Raw genomic sequence first — 15744 nt, 5'->3', positions numbered from 1 at the left:
TTCTTATAATTGTCCATTATGGATGTTCTTGGTACAGCAAACACACAGAATGATGGAAGCTGAGCCAACTTCAATAACTGGTATCCAAAGCCATCTTTGACATCCATTTGTATGAAGGAAAGAGGGGAGGAAAGCATACCTTTTAACCACCTTTTCTGGGAAGAATGTCAGTTTCATTCTTTCTATGAACAAGAACTTGTCACATGGCCCCACCTACATACCAGTGAGGTAGGAAACACAATTCCCAGATAGGCGGCGACTTTCTAGCCATAGCTGTACACTATGGAAGGGGAGCCAGACTTGGTGAAGGGTTAGCTGCCCATTACAGTAAGATGTATCCCCAAAAATTTTAGGGCATTTCTATCTCATTCACACTAAGAAATCTCAAATACTAAGGAATACACCTGTCAATTATAAACCAGATACTGTTGTAAAATGTAATAATAACCAATCCCTAAAGGTATTGTATTCTTATAGGAAATACCTAAATTATGTTCCCTGCCCCTCCCAAATATCCCACCAGATTAACTGACTCTTGGTCTGTCTAGTATTATGTTCTTGTATTTTATTCTATCCCCTCCTAGCTAAACAGCCAGGGTTGCGTCTCTCAGCAAGTAAAAACCAAGGTCTTCCAGATGAAGAGAGAAGGTTTGAAAATGGAACTTGAAGTGGAAGCCAAGATCAAAGAAGAAGGAACAGGTTTGTGTACCATGGGGGGATGGGAGAAAAGGAAATGGACATTGATTTATATCCTTTGCCAAAGTACGATTTGAAAGGGGGAAGGTAGGATAAGAAGTTCAGGCAGATCGTCCTTCCAAAAACTGACTTTCTTTTTTCTTCTTTCAGAGGTGGAGTTAACTGGAAGAGGGATCAGTGAAATAACAAGAACTATCACCCAACTCTCATTTGTGAAAGTGGACCCACACTTCAGACAAGGGATCCCCTTCTTTGGACAGGTGGAGTATTTTTCAATTCACAAACCAAACTTTGCATCATCATCTAATAAGCACAGCATATTCTGCTAAAACTATACCTGATTTTTGTTACCTGCTGATTAATACAAAATACAATACAAATTAAAACCACATATCTGTTCCTCTGTAAATTTGTAAATGAAATCTATAAAATCGTTCTAAAGCATCCGCAAAATTAGAAACTTTTTTTTGTCACTTCTGGAACAGCATTGTGTGGTGTCACTCAATCTCCTTCCCACAGTTTACCAGGCAGTCTCATATTTTTTTAATTGTTTTATTGCTTAAAGTATTACAAAGAGTATTATATGTCTCCTTTTTATTTTCTCCCCTTGACCTTCCCCTGGCCTCCCATACCCCCCAGTGTCTTATGTCCATTGGTTATGCTTATATGCATGCATACAAGTCCTTCGGTTGATCTCTTACCCACCCCCACTCATACCCTCCCCAGCCTTCCCGCTGTAGTTTGACAGTCTGTTCGATGTTGCTCTGCCTCTGTATCTATTTTTGCTCATCAGTTTATAATGGTCTTAATTACCCATAAATGAGTGAGATCCTGTGGTATTAAAATATGAGACTGAGACTGACTTGGCAGTCTCTTATTTTTATGATGTTTTCTCACAAGCATCTCAGAATTCATGGTGGCACCAAACATTATCCTTCCAGCACTAATTTCACATGGCAATGAATGGTAGATGGTTTTAATTTTTATTTTGAAGCATAAAATATGCTACTATACCTAGTATTTCTTTCATGGATATTATAATACTTTTTCTATAAATGCAAGTAAAACAGTGTACACAAGGGTAAAATACTGCTATTTAAGATTCCCAGCTTTTAAAAATATAAATTTTCTCACATATCTACAGAGAAATATTTTATTGTTATCTTTCTAGTATAAGCAGATGTGCAAATGGACCTTTCTGACTCCAGGAGTCTGAGATAACAGTTGGGTGTATCTCATGTATAATGACTGTGTGTCATATTCTTAATGGAAATGTTATAAAATTTCAGCTGTGGAGAGTGTGAAAGACAGAGGGCCTAGACTCAAGAAAGGAGTGAAGGAGTAAATTTTAGAATGTTTTGATTATGTTATGACAGCAAACATATTCAGAAACTTTGGTCACATGCTAAAATGAGAGCACACTTCATGTTTTTAAATTTCTCAGGTATATTGTACATTTTTGATATTTTAGTCCTGCTAAATAAGTGTTCCATTAGTCATAAGACTCATTAGAAGAGAAAAATCAGAATTTTATCCTTCTCTTTGTACATGTAATTGACAGTTCAGTGACAAACTTAGATTTTGTTAATCAGTTACACATACTGATCCAAGTCTGCCCCTGTGCTTCTTGTTACCATAATAAGTAGCTTATCCTGGAAAAGAGTCAACATCTTCACAATAGGAACTAGACTACTCATCTGCTGAGTTTAATATTAACAGTAATGTGACTTTAAGCCTTTATTAGGGTGGTGTGCTTCTTCTCAATTTTACATTTTTACATGGCAAGTGCCTCATAAAATCTGCCTACCTTCCAAAAGATTGAAAATTTAGGTTGACAAGCAGATATCATGCATAAAACAACTAGAGAAGCATACCAGACAATGTATTCATTGCTCACTTGTACACTCATTATACAGAACACAACATCATAAAAAGCTAGTTGTCCGCCACACAATAAGAGGAACTCAATTAAATTTGGCAGTGGGTTAAAATTTTTCAATGCTGTATGATTCTTCTGCTCTGTGACTCTGCAAGAGTAATATATGATACACGGACCCACCATCATGCTCTATCCTTTTACACTGCTTTATTTTTTCTAATTTTTCAATTACAGTTTACACTCAATATTATTCTGTATTTGTTCCAGATATGCAGCATAGTGGATGGATCATCATGTATTTTACAGAGTGGTCCCCATGATGTTTCAAATACCCACCTGGCTCCATACAATACTGCTTTATTTTTCTTCTTAGGACTGATTACTACTAAATAAGTGTATATTACTTATGCATTGATTTCACATCTGTCCCTTACTAGACTGTAAGCTCTACGGTGGAAGGACCTTTGTTTTGTTCACTGCTATAGCTTCAATGCTTGGAAATGTGTTCAACATATAGGATGCACTCATATAAGTACTTCTGATAAAATGAATATGTTGGGTGCCTATTGGAGATTAGCCATATAATTGATCCACAGCTTTTCATCTTCAGGTGCGCCTCGTGGATGGGAAAGGTGTGCCCATGCAAAATAAACTCATCTACATCACAGCAAATGTCGCTAACTATGTCTCCAATGCCACCACGGATCAGTTTGGCCTAGCGCAGTTCTCCATCAACACCACCAACGTTAAGGATTCCTCCCTCTCTGTCAGGGTAAGCTTGGAAAGAAGTTACCAATAACATGAAGTAGCCTTGAAAAACGCATGCAACCTAAAGTGATGAGATCTCCAAGTGTGTTTAGTCCTATGGAGAGAAAAACACTAGAAACTAGAAACCAATTTAAGGTCAACTTTGAAAAACTTTATTAAAAAGTTTTGGTGGTTAAAAGTGTGGGTTCTTCTTGTATGCTATTACTGGCAATATAAAATGGTGCTATAGAAAACAGTATGCAATTTTTCAAAAAATTAAAAATGAAAGTACCATATGATCTCATAATCCCACTTATGGGGAATATAGCCACAAGAATTGAAAGCAGTGTCTCTAATGCATATTTGCACACCCATGCTCATAGCAGCACTAGTCACAACAGCCACAAAGTGAAAGCAACCCAAATATCTTTGAACAGATAAATGGATAAATAAAATGTGTTATATACATATATAAGTGAAACACCCAGTCACAAAATGAAAAACACACAAATACTGTATGATTCCAATAATACAATGTATCTACATTAGTCAAAGTCATAGAAATGTAAAGTAGAATGGCAGCTTCCTATGACTGGAAAGGAGAAGTTAGAAACTGTTGTTTAATGGATGTAGAGTTTTAGTTTTACAATGTGGAAAAATTTTGGAGATCCATTGCACACTACTTAACACTACCAAACTGTACGTAAAATGGTTGAAATGATAATTTTATGTTGTGTGTTTCTTACCACAATTTTTTTAAAAAGGTGTAGGTTCCAGAATGAAATAAATAAGAATAAAATCCTGGCTCAACTCTTTTTAAGAGCAAATAACTAAAAACCTCTATACTTCATTTTCTTATCTGTAAAATGGACACAACTCTTAGAATTGTTGTGAGATTAGAGATATTATATATTAAAGCATCTAGTGAGCCCCTTTAGCTGTTAAATATTGTTGCTGTAAAAGCCCATTTTAATATCATTAGCATTTTAACCCCATAAATTATTGTCCTTACTTACCTTTGTCCTGCTAGTCTAATTTTCTCCACACTCTCCATACCCATATAGTTTGCTTTTTATAGCATACAGTCTTCTATTCAGCAAGGAAGATGTAGATAAACATTTATGGGTATATGACTACACAATAGATATTACATAGTAATAGTGATGAAAAACCCACACCTGTTGGAATTTCTCATATAAATATAAAGAGGAATAAATAATATTTTATTAATTATGCTGTAAATAGTTGTCATCAAAGCCTATACCTTTAATAAGTGAAAATTGAATGTTTACTCATTTATTTTATTAAGAACTATCTCAAATACCTTCTCTGTACTAGGCACGGTGCTAGTCCTAAAAAAATGAAAATATTATTGTTAAATGCTTACTCTGTTTAATGAGCATTTATATGTTATCACTGGAATATATGTTGAGATATGAACAAAATGGTTGGCTGAACAAAGATTCACTCATGCCACTTGGGAGGTGAAGATGAGGGTAGTGGAAGCCTGAACATAAAAACTAACAAACAACTTCTCCATGGAGAAAAATTGAAATACAACTCAAATAATCCCTTTGGAGCTTAAAAGTCCAGGATCACAAGAAGCATTAAAAAGAATCCAAAAAACTCCAAAGAGGTGGACTTTAGCCAATTTGCCAGCTCAAGACCTAATGCTATTTATGGAAAGTTTCCTCAGAACCTTAACGTTGCACTATTACATTTACTCATAATATCTATTTGCAACTCAGCATGAATGAGGCATTAACTTCAATTTGTGAATGTGATTCTTCAGTTTTTGGACATTATTTAAGTCTCCTCAAAGAGGTTTCATAGTGTCTCTGCACAATAAAGTGGCCAAAGAAATGTCAAGGAAGCTAGTCAGGGCAAAGGATGTCTCCCTTTATGTTCTTCAAAAATATCAACAGCAACCCAGGGAACCTCTTCAGTGTAAAGGCACAAACCATGCCTGCAATAGAGATAAACCAAAAAAGGAGGGGGCTTCTCTCTCACTTGTTACTATGGAGCAAAAGACTTCTCGGGACTAGCTTAGGTAGGACAGTCAACTAATACAGTTTTGTGAGAACACTGATTCTCTGTGAGATATAAACTATACAATAATACTGTTTTTCCTAATTCATTAGGTCAAATACAAGGATCAGAACCACTGTTATGACCACCAATGGCTGGCAGAAGAGCACAGAGACGCTTATCACACTGCTACTCGTGTATTCTCTCCCAGCAAGAGCTTTGTCCACCTTGAGACCATACCTGATGAACTGCGCTGTGGCCAAACTCAAACCATCCAAGCACATTATGTTCTGAATGGACAGGTCCTGAAGGAGCTAAGGGAGCTCACGTTCTATTACCTGGTGAGAAGGCGGACCACCATGGCCCTGAGTCATCTGTAGACAAGATTTATAAGCTCTGTGGGGCAAGATTTATAAGCTCTTGAGAAAGTCTGTTTCTCTTCTGAAAGCTTGACTCCCTACAGCAGTGGTTCTCAACCTGTGGGTCGCGACCCCTTGGGGGTCGAATGACCCTTTCAAAGGGGTCGCCCAAGACCATCAGAAAACACATATATAATTACATATTGCTTTTGTGATTTATCACTATGCTTTAATTATGTTCAACTTGTAACAATGAAATTGGGGGTCACCACAACATGAGGAACTGTATTAAAGAGTCGCAGCATTAGAAAGGTTGAGAACCACTGCCCTACAGGGTTAATTAATTCTTGCTAGCAGGGGTTCAAAGAAAATAAGCATGTCACATAGAGGGCAAGAGTTGAAGTAAGATCCTTTCATTGCCTTTGTTTTTTGGGGGTTTTTTCCAGATAATGGCAAAGGGAGGCATTGTCCGAACTGGGTTTCAAGTACTGCCTGTGAAGCAGGAAGACAGTGAGTATTTTCATAATTCCACATTCCCACCTCAATCTGACACATTCAACCTTACAATGCAGAAATACCAGGATTCGTTTCAAATAAAGAGAGGCAATCTACGTCTAACCCCAATAAAGAAGGAGTTGAGCCCTAGCTGGTTTGGTTCAGTGGATAGAGTGTTGGCCTTCAGACTGAAGAGTCCCAGGTTTGATTCCGGTCAAGGGCACATGCCTGGATTGCGGGCTTGATCCCCATTATGGGATGTGCAGGAGGCAGCCGATCAATGATTCTCTCTCATCATTGATGTTTTTATCTCTCTTTCCCTCTCCCTTCCTCTCTAAAATCAATAAAGATACAATTTAAAAAAAAAAGAAGTTGAAAGGAGAAAAATGTTTCTTTTTTTTCACCCAAGATGTCTTTTTCTTCAGTGTATTCTGTTCAGATTATTTAAAATGTAGATGTAGTATTTCTTATAATCCACTTATTCCAAACTTTCAAACCATAAATATTCATGAACCACCTTTGCAAAACAACATTTCAAAATAGTTTTAATCAATGGACTGAAGGTAAAATTTGGGAGTGCTTTCTATGTACTAGGTTTTGTGCTGAGTTATTTATATTTGTATATAAGTTTTCCTTTTCAAAGAGTTACAATTTATGAAGAATTTAATTGGGTACTTCCACCATTGAATTGGACTCTTCCCATGAACGAATATGAAACAATATAAATCTCTGATGGTTTCTCCTATTCCAAGAAAGTCTGAAAGAACACCTACTAGAAAACTAACAGTGACCTACTCTCCTGTTGCTTTTTCATAGCAACACAGAAGATGTACAGAAGTCTGATGCAACCTCTAAAAAATCTATGTAGACATCAAAAAATAACTTCCAAAGAAGCACCATGTTCCTCTTAAGGAAAAAAAAATAGAATATGCTGTTCATAGAGGTTTAAAAAGGACATAAGGATAAATACAATGTGTTAAACTCTTAATATAATTCACAGCTTCACCTTCTATTTCCCTTCTCTAATGTGAGGTCTAGATCAAATGGCAACCAAGATGTCTCCATAAGCTTAGATAGCATCAGAACTTTATATAAGAACTTTAAAATTGGTGATAAATCATCATTTAAGAAAGAAAAAGGGACTTTTAATAAGGCTTCTTTTTCCCTAAAGCTAGAGTTCTTAGAGATATAGAGTTCTTAAGGATAGTCATCTATTTGTTACATGCTGTTTAATATATCTATTAAACCTACTAATAGAAATGGTATTAACCGGACCAGGCTCATAAAGGGCTTTGTGCAAGAGAAACCATGCATGTTAGCCCTGGGGATATACCTAACCCATAATCCCTTCCTCATTGTCTCTGTGCTCCAGTGAAAGGCCATTTTTCTGTGACGGTCCCTGTGGAACCAGACATCGCTCCAGTTGCTCGATTGCTCATCTATGCCATTTTACCTGATGGGGAAGTGGTCGGGGATTCTGCAAAATATGAGGTTGAAAACTGTCTGGCCAACAAGGTGGGTGCTTCATACCATAAATTTTTCACATTAAATAACAGGTACCTATCGTTCTTATTTTCTACATGCGAGCATTGGGACCAAAGGAGTTAAATAAACTCCCGCAGGACTTCAGCAAGGTAATGGCAGAGTCACATTAAGAAGCCATGTCACTGGACTCCTAGTGCAGAATTCTCATGTATTATCCCTTACCATATGATACGATTCAGAGTACCTTGTTCCCTTCTTTTTTGATGAAATGTTGAAAAATACATTTTTAAGATTACTAAAGAGCCAAAAGATAAACACAAGAGCATCTAGAACTATTTGCATTCTACCTTGCAGTGAATGAACATTACACTGTGTATCAAAGGTAAAAATGGCATCTCAAATTTAGTAAGTTGTAAAAACAATTAGATGTCATTATAATGGCTTAGCTGATTCTTGGAAATCAAAACGACGTGTAGGGGACCAAAAGCCTCGGGTCTCACACAGTGCCAACCACCGCAAAGTCAAACTAAGTGCTTATGCATTGAATGTATGCAGCACTCAGAAAAAGCAGGTGCCCCAGCCAGCATGGCCCAGTGGTTAAGCATCGACCTATGAACCAGGAGGCGATCCATGATTCAATTCCTGGACAGGGAACATGCCTGGGTTGTTGGCTCCATCCCCAGTGTAGAGCATGCAGGAGGCAGCTGATCAATGATTCTATCTCATCATTGATGTTTCTCCTTCTCCCTTCCTCTCTGAAATCAATAAAAATATTTTTAAAAAAAAGAAAAGAAAATGCTGGTGAATACATGGTTAAGTTAGAAAATTTGTTTTTCTGATCTTCCTCTCCACTTTCACAGGTGGATTTGACCTTCAACCCAGCAGTAAGTCTTCCAGCCTCGCCCATCCGCCTGCGAGTCACAGCTTCTCCTCAGTCGCTCTGTGCCCTCCGTGCAGTGGACCAAAGCGTGCTGCTCATGAAGCCTGAGGCAGAGCTCTCCCCGTCCTCGGTGAGTTCCCTCAGCCTGGGTCAGGAAGGGCCAGGTAAAAGGGTCTCCAAGCAAGAAGAAATGCCATTTTGAGTAGATAAGCAGCTCCTGCATTGAGCATCTCCCCCCTGGTGGTCAGTGTGTGTCATAGCAAGTGATCAACCAGTTGTTCCAGTCATTCTGTCACTTAGGCTTTTCTATATACAGATTGCTATGGAAAAAAATAAGCAGAGAAGGAAGATGGATAAGTGTCTAATTTCGTTACTCACTTTGTTAATCTAATCAATCAATTTTAAACTCCTATTAATATAATGCATTTTTATATCTGTCTTACTCTTCCTTATCAAAAGAATTTGAAAACATCATTTCCAGTATTTTACAGTTAAAGTTTTAGGTATTTGTAAAGATCTGGAGCATTTTGTTCCCATGAATAATACCTAAGAAAATACTACCCTGTTAGAGGATATATACTTCTTTGTGTACCTGTTTAGAACATATGTCCATTAACTTTGTTAAACACTGAGTCAGTTCCTAACCATCAGGTAGAGACAAAGCTATCATTTTACTCTACCATCTTAAAGCTTTGTACAATGTCTCAAGTATAGCAGATCTCAATTTCTCTTAATAGTTATATTTCATTCTAGCACGGAGTCTAAGGTTTGCCTTTGAACTATGTATCAAAGTATTATGATCCTTGCTTAGATGGCAATGTTTTGGGGTTTGTTTGCTTTTCCTAAAATTGTTATTTTCAAAATCATATATATATATCTCTAAGTGACCATTATGACCAAACGAACAGAATGACTGAAACGACCAGTCGACCAGTTGCTATGATGCTCACTGACCACCAGGGGGCAGATGCTCGATGCAGGAGCTGCCCCCTGGTAGTCAGTGCATCCCCATAGCCAATCTCCCATGGCGCCTCCCCCTAGCTAGCCAGCCCCCATCAGCCCCTGGTGCTAAACAGTTAGTAGAGACCTGCTTCTGGGTCGGGTTTTCTTATGTAGCAGAGCAGCTCCCTCAATGTGATCTATTGAAAGTCAGCCCTTGACACAAGGGTCTGTCTTGCTCGTGTCCTCTCCTTTCTCTGGGGGCGGGCCTCTCACCTGCTGTTGTGGCAGCACAGTGGTGAGAGAAGGATGAGGGGGGAGAAGAAGTAGGGAACTGTGCAGCAGCAGGGCGCCAACGGTGGCATCAGCGTCCATTCCTTCCACGCCTGGCCCGATGACTGTCGCCTCCTCTCCCAACCCCACTGGGACTCTCGGGCCCAGGTTGGGACAGGGAACCAGGGGTGGGCAGTGGTGGACGCAGCCCCTTTCCCAGGGGGGCCAAGGACCAGCTCCTTCCTCAGGGCCAGAGGCCAACCTCCTGTGGTCCCTCTCTCCCCATCCCCCATGAATTCATGCACCAGGCCTCTAGTCTTCTTTATAAAATATCTAAGCAATGAAGATACTCAAAACTAATGGCAATTATTCTTTTCTTTTATCCTTGCACTTAAGAAAAATAAACTTTTGCATTTGTACAGGTTTATAACCTGCTACCAGTAAAGGACCTCACTGGTTTCCCTGGAAGTTTGAATCAACAGGAGGAAACTAATGTAGATTGTGTCAGTGACCAGATCCACATCAATGGAATCATCTATTCCCCAATGTCAAGTACAAACGAAAAAGATATGTATAGCTTCCTACAGGTAAGTTCCTTCTATTGTAGATGATTAGTTCCTAAGGTTTACAAACTATCTAATCTAATAAAAGAGAAACATGCAAATTGACCATGCCTCTGCTACACCCACAGCCACACCCACAAGCCACGCCCACAAGCCAATCAAGAGCAAATATGCAAATTAACCCAACTAAGATGGCGGTAGCCATGGAGCTGAGCAAACAGGAGGCTTGGGTTGCCCCAGCAATGGAGGAAGCCAAGCTCCCCCCTGCCCTGCTGGCCCTGAGCTCCACTCAAGGCTACAAAATTTCAATTATAGGAGATAAATAAATCCCAGATACCTGCTTCCAGCCAGCGGCCGTGGCCAGCCTGAAAATGGCCCTCAGCCCCTCACACAGGCTGGCCAAACCCCCATGGGGTGAGGGTCCCCACTGGGGGCTTGACCAGCCTGAAAATAGCCATCAGCCCCTTACCCAGGCTCACCAGGCACCCCAGTGGGAACCTCCACCCTGAAGAGGGTGTGGCCAGCCTTTAAACTGGCCCTCAGCCCCTCACCCAGGCTGACCACACCACCATGGGGTGAGGATCCCCACTGGGGGGCTTGGGCAGCCTGAAAACAGCCCTTAGCCCCTCACTCAGGCTAGCCAGGCACCCCAGTGGGACCCCCACCCTGATCTGGGATACCCTTCAGGGCAAACCAGCCGGCCCCCACCAGTGCACCAAGCCTCCATCCTATATAATAAAAGGGTAATATACAAATTGACCCTAACAGCAGACCCACTGGGAATGACTGGTCACTATGACACATACTGACCACCAGGGGCCAGACACTCAATGCAGGAGCTGCCCCCTAGTGGTCAGTGCGCTCCCACAGGAGGAGCTTTGCTCAGCCGCAAGCCAGGCTGACGGCTGCCAGCACAGCAGTGGTGACGGGAGCCTCTCCTCCCTCCTCAGCAGTGCTAAAGATGTCCGACTGCAGCTTAGTCCTGCTCCCCGCTGGCAAGTGGACATCCCCTGCAGGCTCCAGGGCTGCCAGAGGGATGTCTGACTGCCAGCTTAGGCCCGATCCTCCGGGGAGCAGGCCTAAGTCAGCAGTTAGTCATCCCCCGAGGGGTCCCAGACTGCGAGAGGGCACAGGCTGGGCTGAGGGACCCCCTGCCCCCGAGTGCACAAATTTTTGTGCACTGGGCCTCTAGTTATATATATTTTAAAAATTATTTATTTAATGCCTTCATATCATAGTTGAGGCTAATGTGACATAGAGAGGTCAAGTGACTTCTCCCAGGTCACTATAAGTAGGAGATCCACTAATAGCAAAGAGCCAGTACTGTAACTTTTTGGGCTATTAATCAAGTTTTCTTCTTTTTACTAAAATTCATTTCCTTATTATACTTATAAATATCAAATTATAAAATAACAATAGTTCAAAGTGTTTTAAAAAAATGAAATTACCTCAGTAAGTGTACCAATATCCCTTCTACAAATGTGAACATTAAAAGTTTAGTATTAGCTCTAGCCAGTTTGGCTCAGTGGAAAGAGCGTTGGCCTGTGCACTGAATGGTCCCAGGTTTGATTTGGTCAAGGGCACATGCCCAGGTTGTGAGCTCAATCCCCAGTAGGGGATGTGCAGGAGGCCACTGGTCAATGATTCTCTCTCACCGTTGATGTGTTTCTATCTCTCCTTCCCTCTCCCTTCCTCTCTGAAGTCAATAAAAAATATTTTTAAAAAATATTTTTAAGTTTCATATTAAACTAATTGGATTGTTTATTAATTTCAATTTTTAAGAGTATGTGCCTATATATTTTATAATATTTATGTACTAATTAGGTGATAATTTTCTTCACAGGATATGGGTTTGAAGGTGTTCACCAACTCAAAGATTCATAAACCCAGAGTGTGTCCATACTATCATCCCCAATCCTTTGCAAGCCCAGGTGTTGCAAGACTATATGAGTATTCAGGTAAAACAATGATAATAATAATAATAATAATAATAATAAATTGCCTAACATATTGAACCAAATAAAAGGAATTATTAAAATTAACCAAAAAAACACTTGTGATTCAGATATATCAAGGTTACATAGCAATACGACCCCAAAAATTCTGATTGTATCAAGCCCCCGTATATGCGAAGCTGAAGAGATCACGTGGCAGATTGTGAAAAGTGTTAAAAGACAGGGGCATATGTGCAGAATAAAAGAAGGAATTGATTCTGATTGAGGAATCAGAAAAGCCAGTCATAAAGAATTTGTATCTAGTACATAAAAATATGTGGCGTTCAAAAAGAAAGAGAAAGTTTTCGGGCATAGGATCAGTGTAAACAGAAACAGAAATGTTCACAAGTTGGGCTACATTCTCACCAATCAAGTGAAGAAGTTCCTTAATGTCCCAATAACATCAGGCAATATTCGTGTTGAAATCACCCATTTGTCAATGACATGGGCTATTTCTTTGATGAGTCAGATAGTAATGAAGCATTAGCTTCTAGTCTGAGTGTCAAATCATGGTTGAATACAGGTTGAGTACAAACCAAAGAGTTTGTCAAATATCAAGAAAAAAATTCGGCCTAGTTGTTTTGGCTCAGTGGATAGAGCATCGGCCTGCAGACTGAAGGGTTCCAGGTTTGATTCCAGTCAAGGGCACATGTCCAGGTTGGGGGCTCGATACCCAGTAGGAGGCAGCCAATCAATGATTCTCTCTCATCACTGATCTTTCTCTTTCTCTCCCTCTCCCTTCCTCTCTGAAATTAATAAAAATATTTTTTAAAGAAAAAATTCACTGATAAATTGTCTATCTGGAATTTAAATTTAAATTATTGTACATCTGTATTATTATTTATAAATTATATTCTACAATCTTTTATCAGATTTATAGTTATGTATATACAAGTATATATATGCACAAATATTTTTCCTGTGTGCTTTGTTAAATATTTACCAGCACATCATTAATAGAAGTTATAGTAAACAGTATGAGAGATCCTACTCTGATTTTTTGACACATAATAAGAAGCTTTTTTTTCTTTAATCCTCACCGAGGAGTGAAAATATTTTTTTCATTGATTTTTAGAGAGGGTGGAAGGGGAGGGAGAAAGAGATGTGAGAGAGACAAACAGATCGGTTGCTTCCCACACGTGTCACCACCAGGGCCGGGATCTAATCTGCAACCCAGGTACTCTTTTTGTAATCCTTTATCCCTTCACTCCCATGAACTGTTCCACAAAGCCCCTGCCATGATGTCTGGATATGATTTCTCTTTTCTCCCACAGAGAAACATACCAAATGAAAATTTTGATTCCTCCCTCCTCCCGCCCCCATGTCATAGAAATCTTCACTTGCACAATGTGCAGGAGCCACAGAGGACTCCTTTCTGCCCCACAGACAATGCTAGGCTCTTTCTGCCTCTGTCTCTATGTTCTCTGTTTGTGATTCTCTTCCCCCACTTCACTCCTAGCTTATTTCAAAAGTTAAGAATTCAGCTAAAACATTAGCTTCTCAAAAAAGCTTTTCCTTAACACCCAAGTGTCTTCTCCTGGTTCCTATTTCATCACCTTGTTTATTTCTCTTGTAGCACTTATCACATTTTCTTATAAGCTTGATCTTTATATTTATTGTTTTTGTCTCCTCCCTCACCCACCATAGAAACAATGTCAATGAGAGGCAGCAGTAATTATCTATTAGGTGCTTCAGGGCCTGCCCCAGAGCCTGTCACAGAGACCGTGAGAAAATACTTTCCTGAGACATGGATCTGGGACTTGGTGGTAGTAGAGTAAGTAACTTCCTTTATATATAAGATACAACAGTAGATATTCCTCATAATTTTCAATTTTGGACACATTGCTGTTTTTAGGAGAAATTGGACATAAGTACTGCTGCTATGACACCTCACAAATAAACTGCATCAGAGCTAAGAAATTTTGCACAAATTTAATTCAAAAATGTCCAAAAAACAGGCATGACGACTAAATAAAACCAAGCACTGCATAGATTAATACTTTAGAGAGACCCTTCATTGGTCAGCATTCTTGAATTAAGAACAGAATCAGTAAGGCAAACTATACACAATAGTGGTAGAATTGAAAATTATAAACTCGCCCTCAAGTGGAACAATAGTTTAGAGATCAAAATTTAAGAACAATCTCAAATTACATATTTAGTTTATAACTATACTAGAGGCCTGATGCACGAAATTTGTGCAAGAGAAGGCCTTCTTTCCCCTGGATGCTGGCACCGACTTGCCTCTGGCACCCAGGACCTGTGCTTCCCTCACAGAGAGAGGCCCCACCCACCCACCACAGCCCGCAGGTCAGTGACCTGGGCCTCCCTCTGCTGGGCGATCATTGGGCAATGGCCGAGCCCTGACCAATCGCATTGTATCCGCCTTGGCTGGCCTGGTGCAAATGGGTGTCATAGCGTGGTCCCAGGTGGTCCTCTGGATGATCATTTCGTTGTTTGGCCGTTCAGTCAATTTGCATATTATGCTTCGATTATATAAGATTATATAGGATCGTCTATAATAGATTATACTACAGCTATATGTCTATAGGAGATTCTAATATAGACTAGACTTTAAAATGATCAGATTTAAAAGAAAAGGAGTTATATGACTATATTTTTAAGCCTTGCTTCTACTCTTCATTATTAATATTTCTTCTGAGTGCATCCAAATCATGACAATAGAGTCATTTATAGGGGTTCCTAGAAAGAATTTATTTAACTGCTTACTTTCTGTTCTTCACATTGCCATCCTCCCCAGCTCATCAGGCGTGGCCGAAGTAGGAGTAACAGTCCCTGATACCATCACTGAGTGGAAGGCAGGGGCCTTCTGCCTGTCCGATGACACTGGAATTGGCCTCTCTCTTCCCACCACTCTCCAAGCCTTCCAGCCTTTCTTTGTGGAACTCACAATGCCCTACTCTGTGATCCGTGGAGAGGCCTTCACACTCAAGGCTACTGTCCTAAACTACCTTCCCAATTGCATCCGGGTAAGGACCTCACTTTCCTAAATTGAACATAAGGTTAATTAAATTAAAATTGCATCCCTAGGAATACTATCCAACTCCTGTGTGGAAAATGTGCTTATCAGAAGAAGAGTACTATTAGATATTCATATGCATATTCATAACTATAATTGCTGATATATGCAAATACCAGATTGCAACTTAAAACAAGTTTCTGAGTCACTTTTTTTTTTTCCTTTCCAATATTTTTAAATTAAATTTACTGGGGTGACATTGGTTAACAATATTTCATAGATTTCAAGTGTACATTTCTATGATACATGATCTGTATATTGCATTGTGCGCCCACCATCCAAAGTCAAATCATCCTCCATCACCATATATTTGGCTTCCTTTACTACCCCCAATCTCTTACCTCTAGTAACTATGATACTATTGTC

The 15744-nt window shown here is 39.7% G+C and overlaps 1 protein-coding gene across 3 annotated transcripts in view; it reads left to right on the top strand.

Annotated features, from left to right (window-relative positions):
- Positions 1 to 15744, top strand: part of LOC132227257 (alpha-2-macroglobulin-like) — a 208403-nt gene that overhangs the window by 82080 nt on the left and 110579 nt on the right. For all 3 annotated transcript variants that reach the window (XR_009451155.1, XM_059682167.1, XM_059682168.1), the window contains exons 9-19: positions 585 to 699; positions 847 to 956; positions 3186 to 3347; positions 5464 to 5691; positions 6156 to 6219; positions 7577 to 7719; positions 8550 to 8699; positions 10204 to 10368; positions 12188 to 12302; positions 13986 to 14112; positions 15100 to 15328. Coding sequence is in view for 2 of the 3 variants with exons in the window: in XM_059682167.1 (XP_059538150.1) it covers positions 585 to 699; positions 847 to 956; positions 3186 to 3347; positions 5464 to 5691; positions 6156 to 6219; positions 7577 to 7719; positions 8550 to 8699; positions 10204 to 10368; positions 12188 to 12302; positions 13986 to 14112; positions 15100 to 15328 (1608 nt within the window). In the remaining variant the exon portion in view is untranslated. The remainder of the gene's footprint in view (positions 1 to 584; positions 700 to 846; positions 957 to 3185; positions 3348 to 5463; positions 5692 to 6155; positions 6220 to 7576; positions 7720 to 8549; positions 8700 to 10203; positions 10369 to 12187; positions 12303 to 13985; positions 14113 to 15099; positions 15329 to 15744) is intronic.

The sequence above is a fragment of the Myotis daubentonii genome, chromosome 2 (assembly GCF_963259705.1).
Source record: "Myotis daubentonii chromosome 2, mMyoDau2.1, whole genome shotgun sequence".
Lineage (NCBI taxonomy): Eukaryota > Metazoa > Chordata > Mammalia > Chiroptera > Vespertilionidae > Myotis > Myotis daubentonii.
The sequence above is the reverse complement of the archived record's forward strand: the minus strand, read 5'-3'. Positions and strand labels throughout refer to the sequence as shown.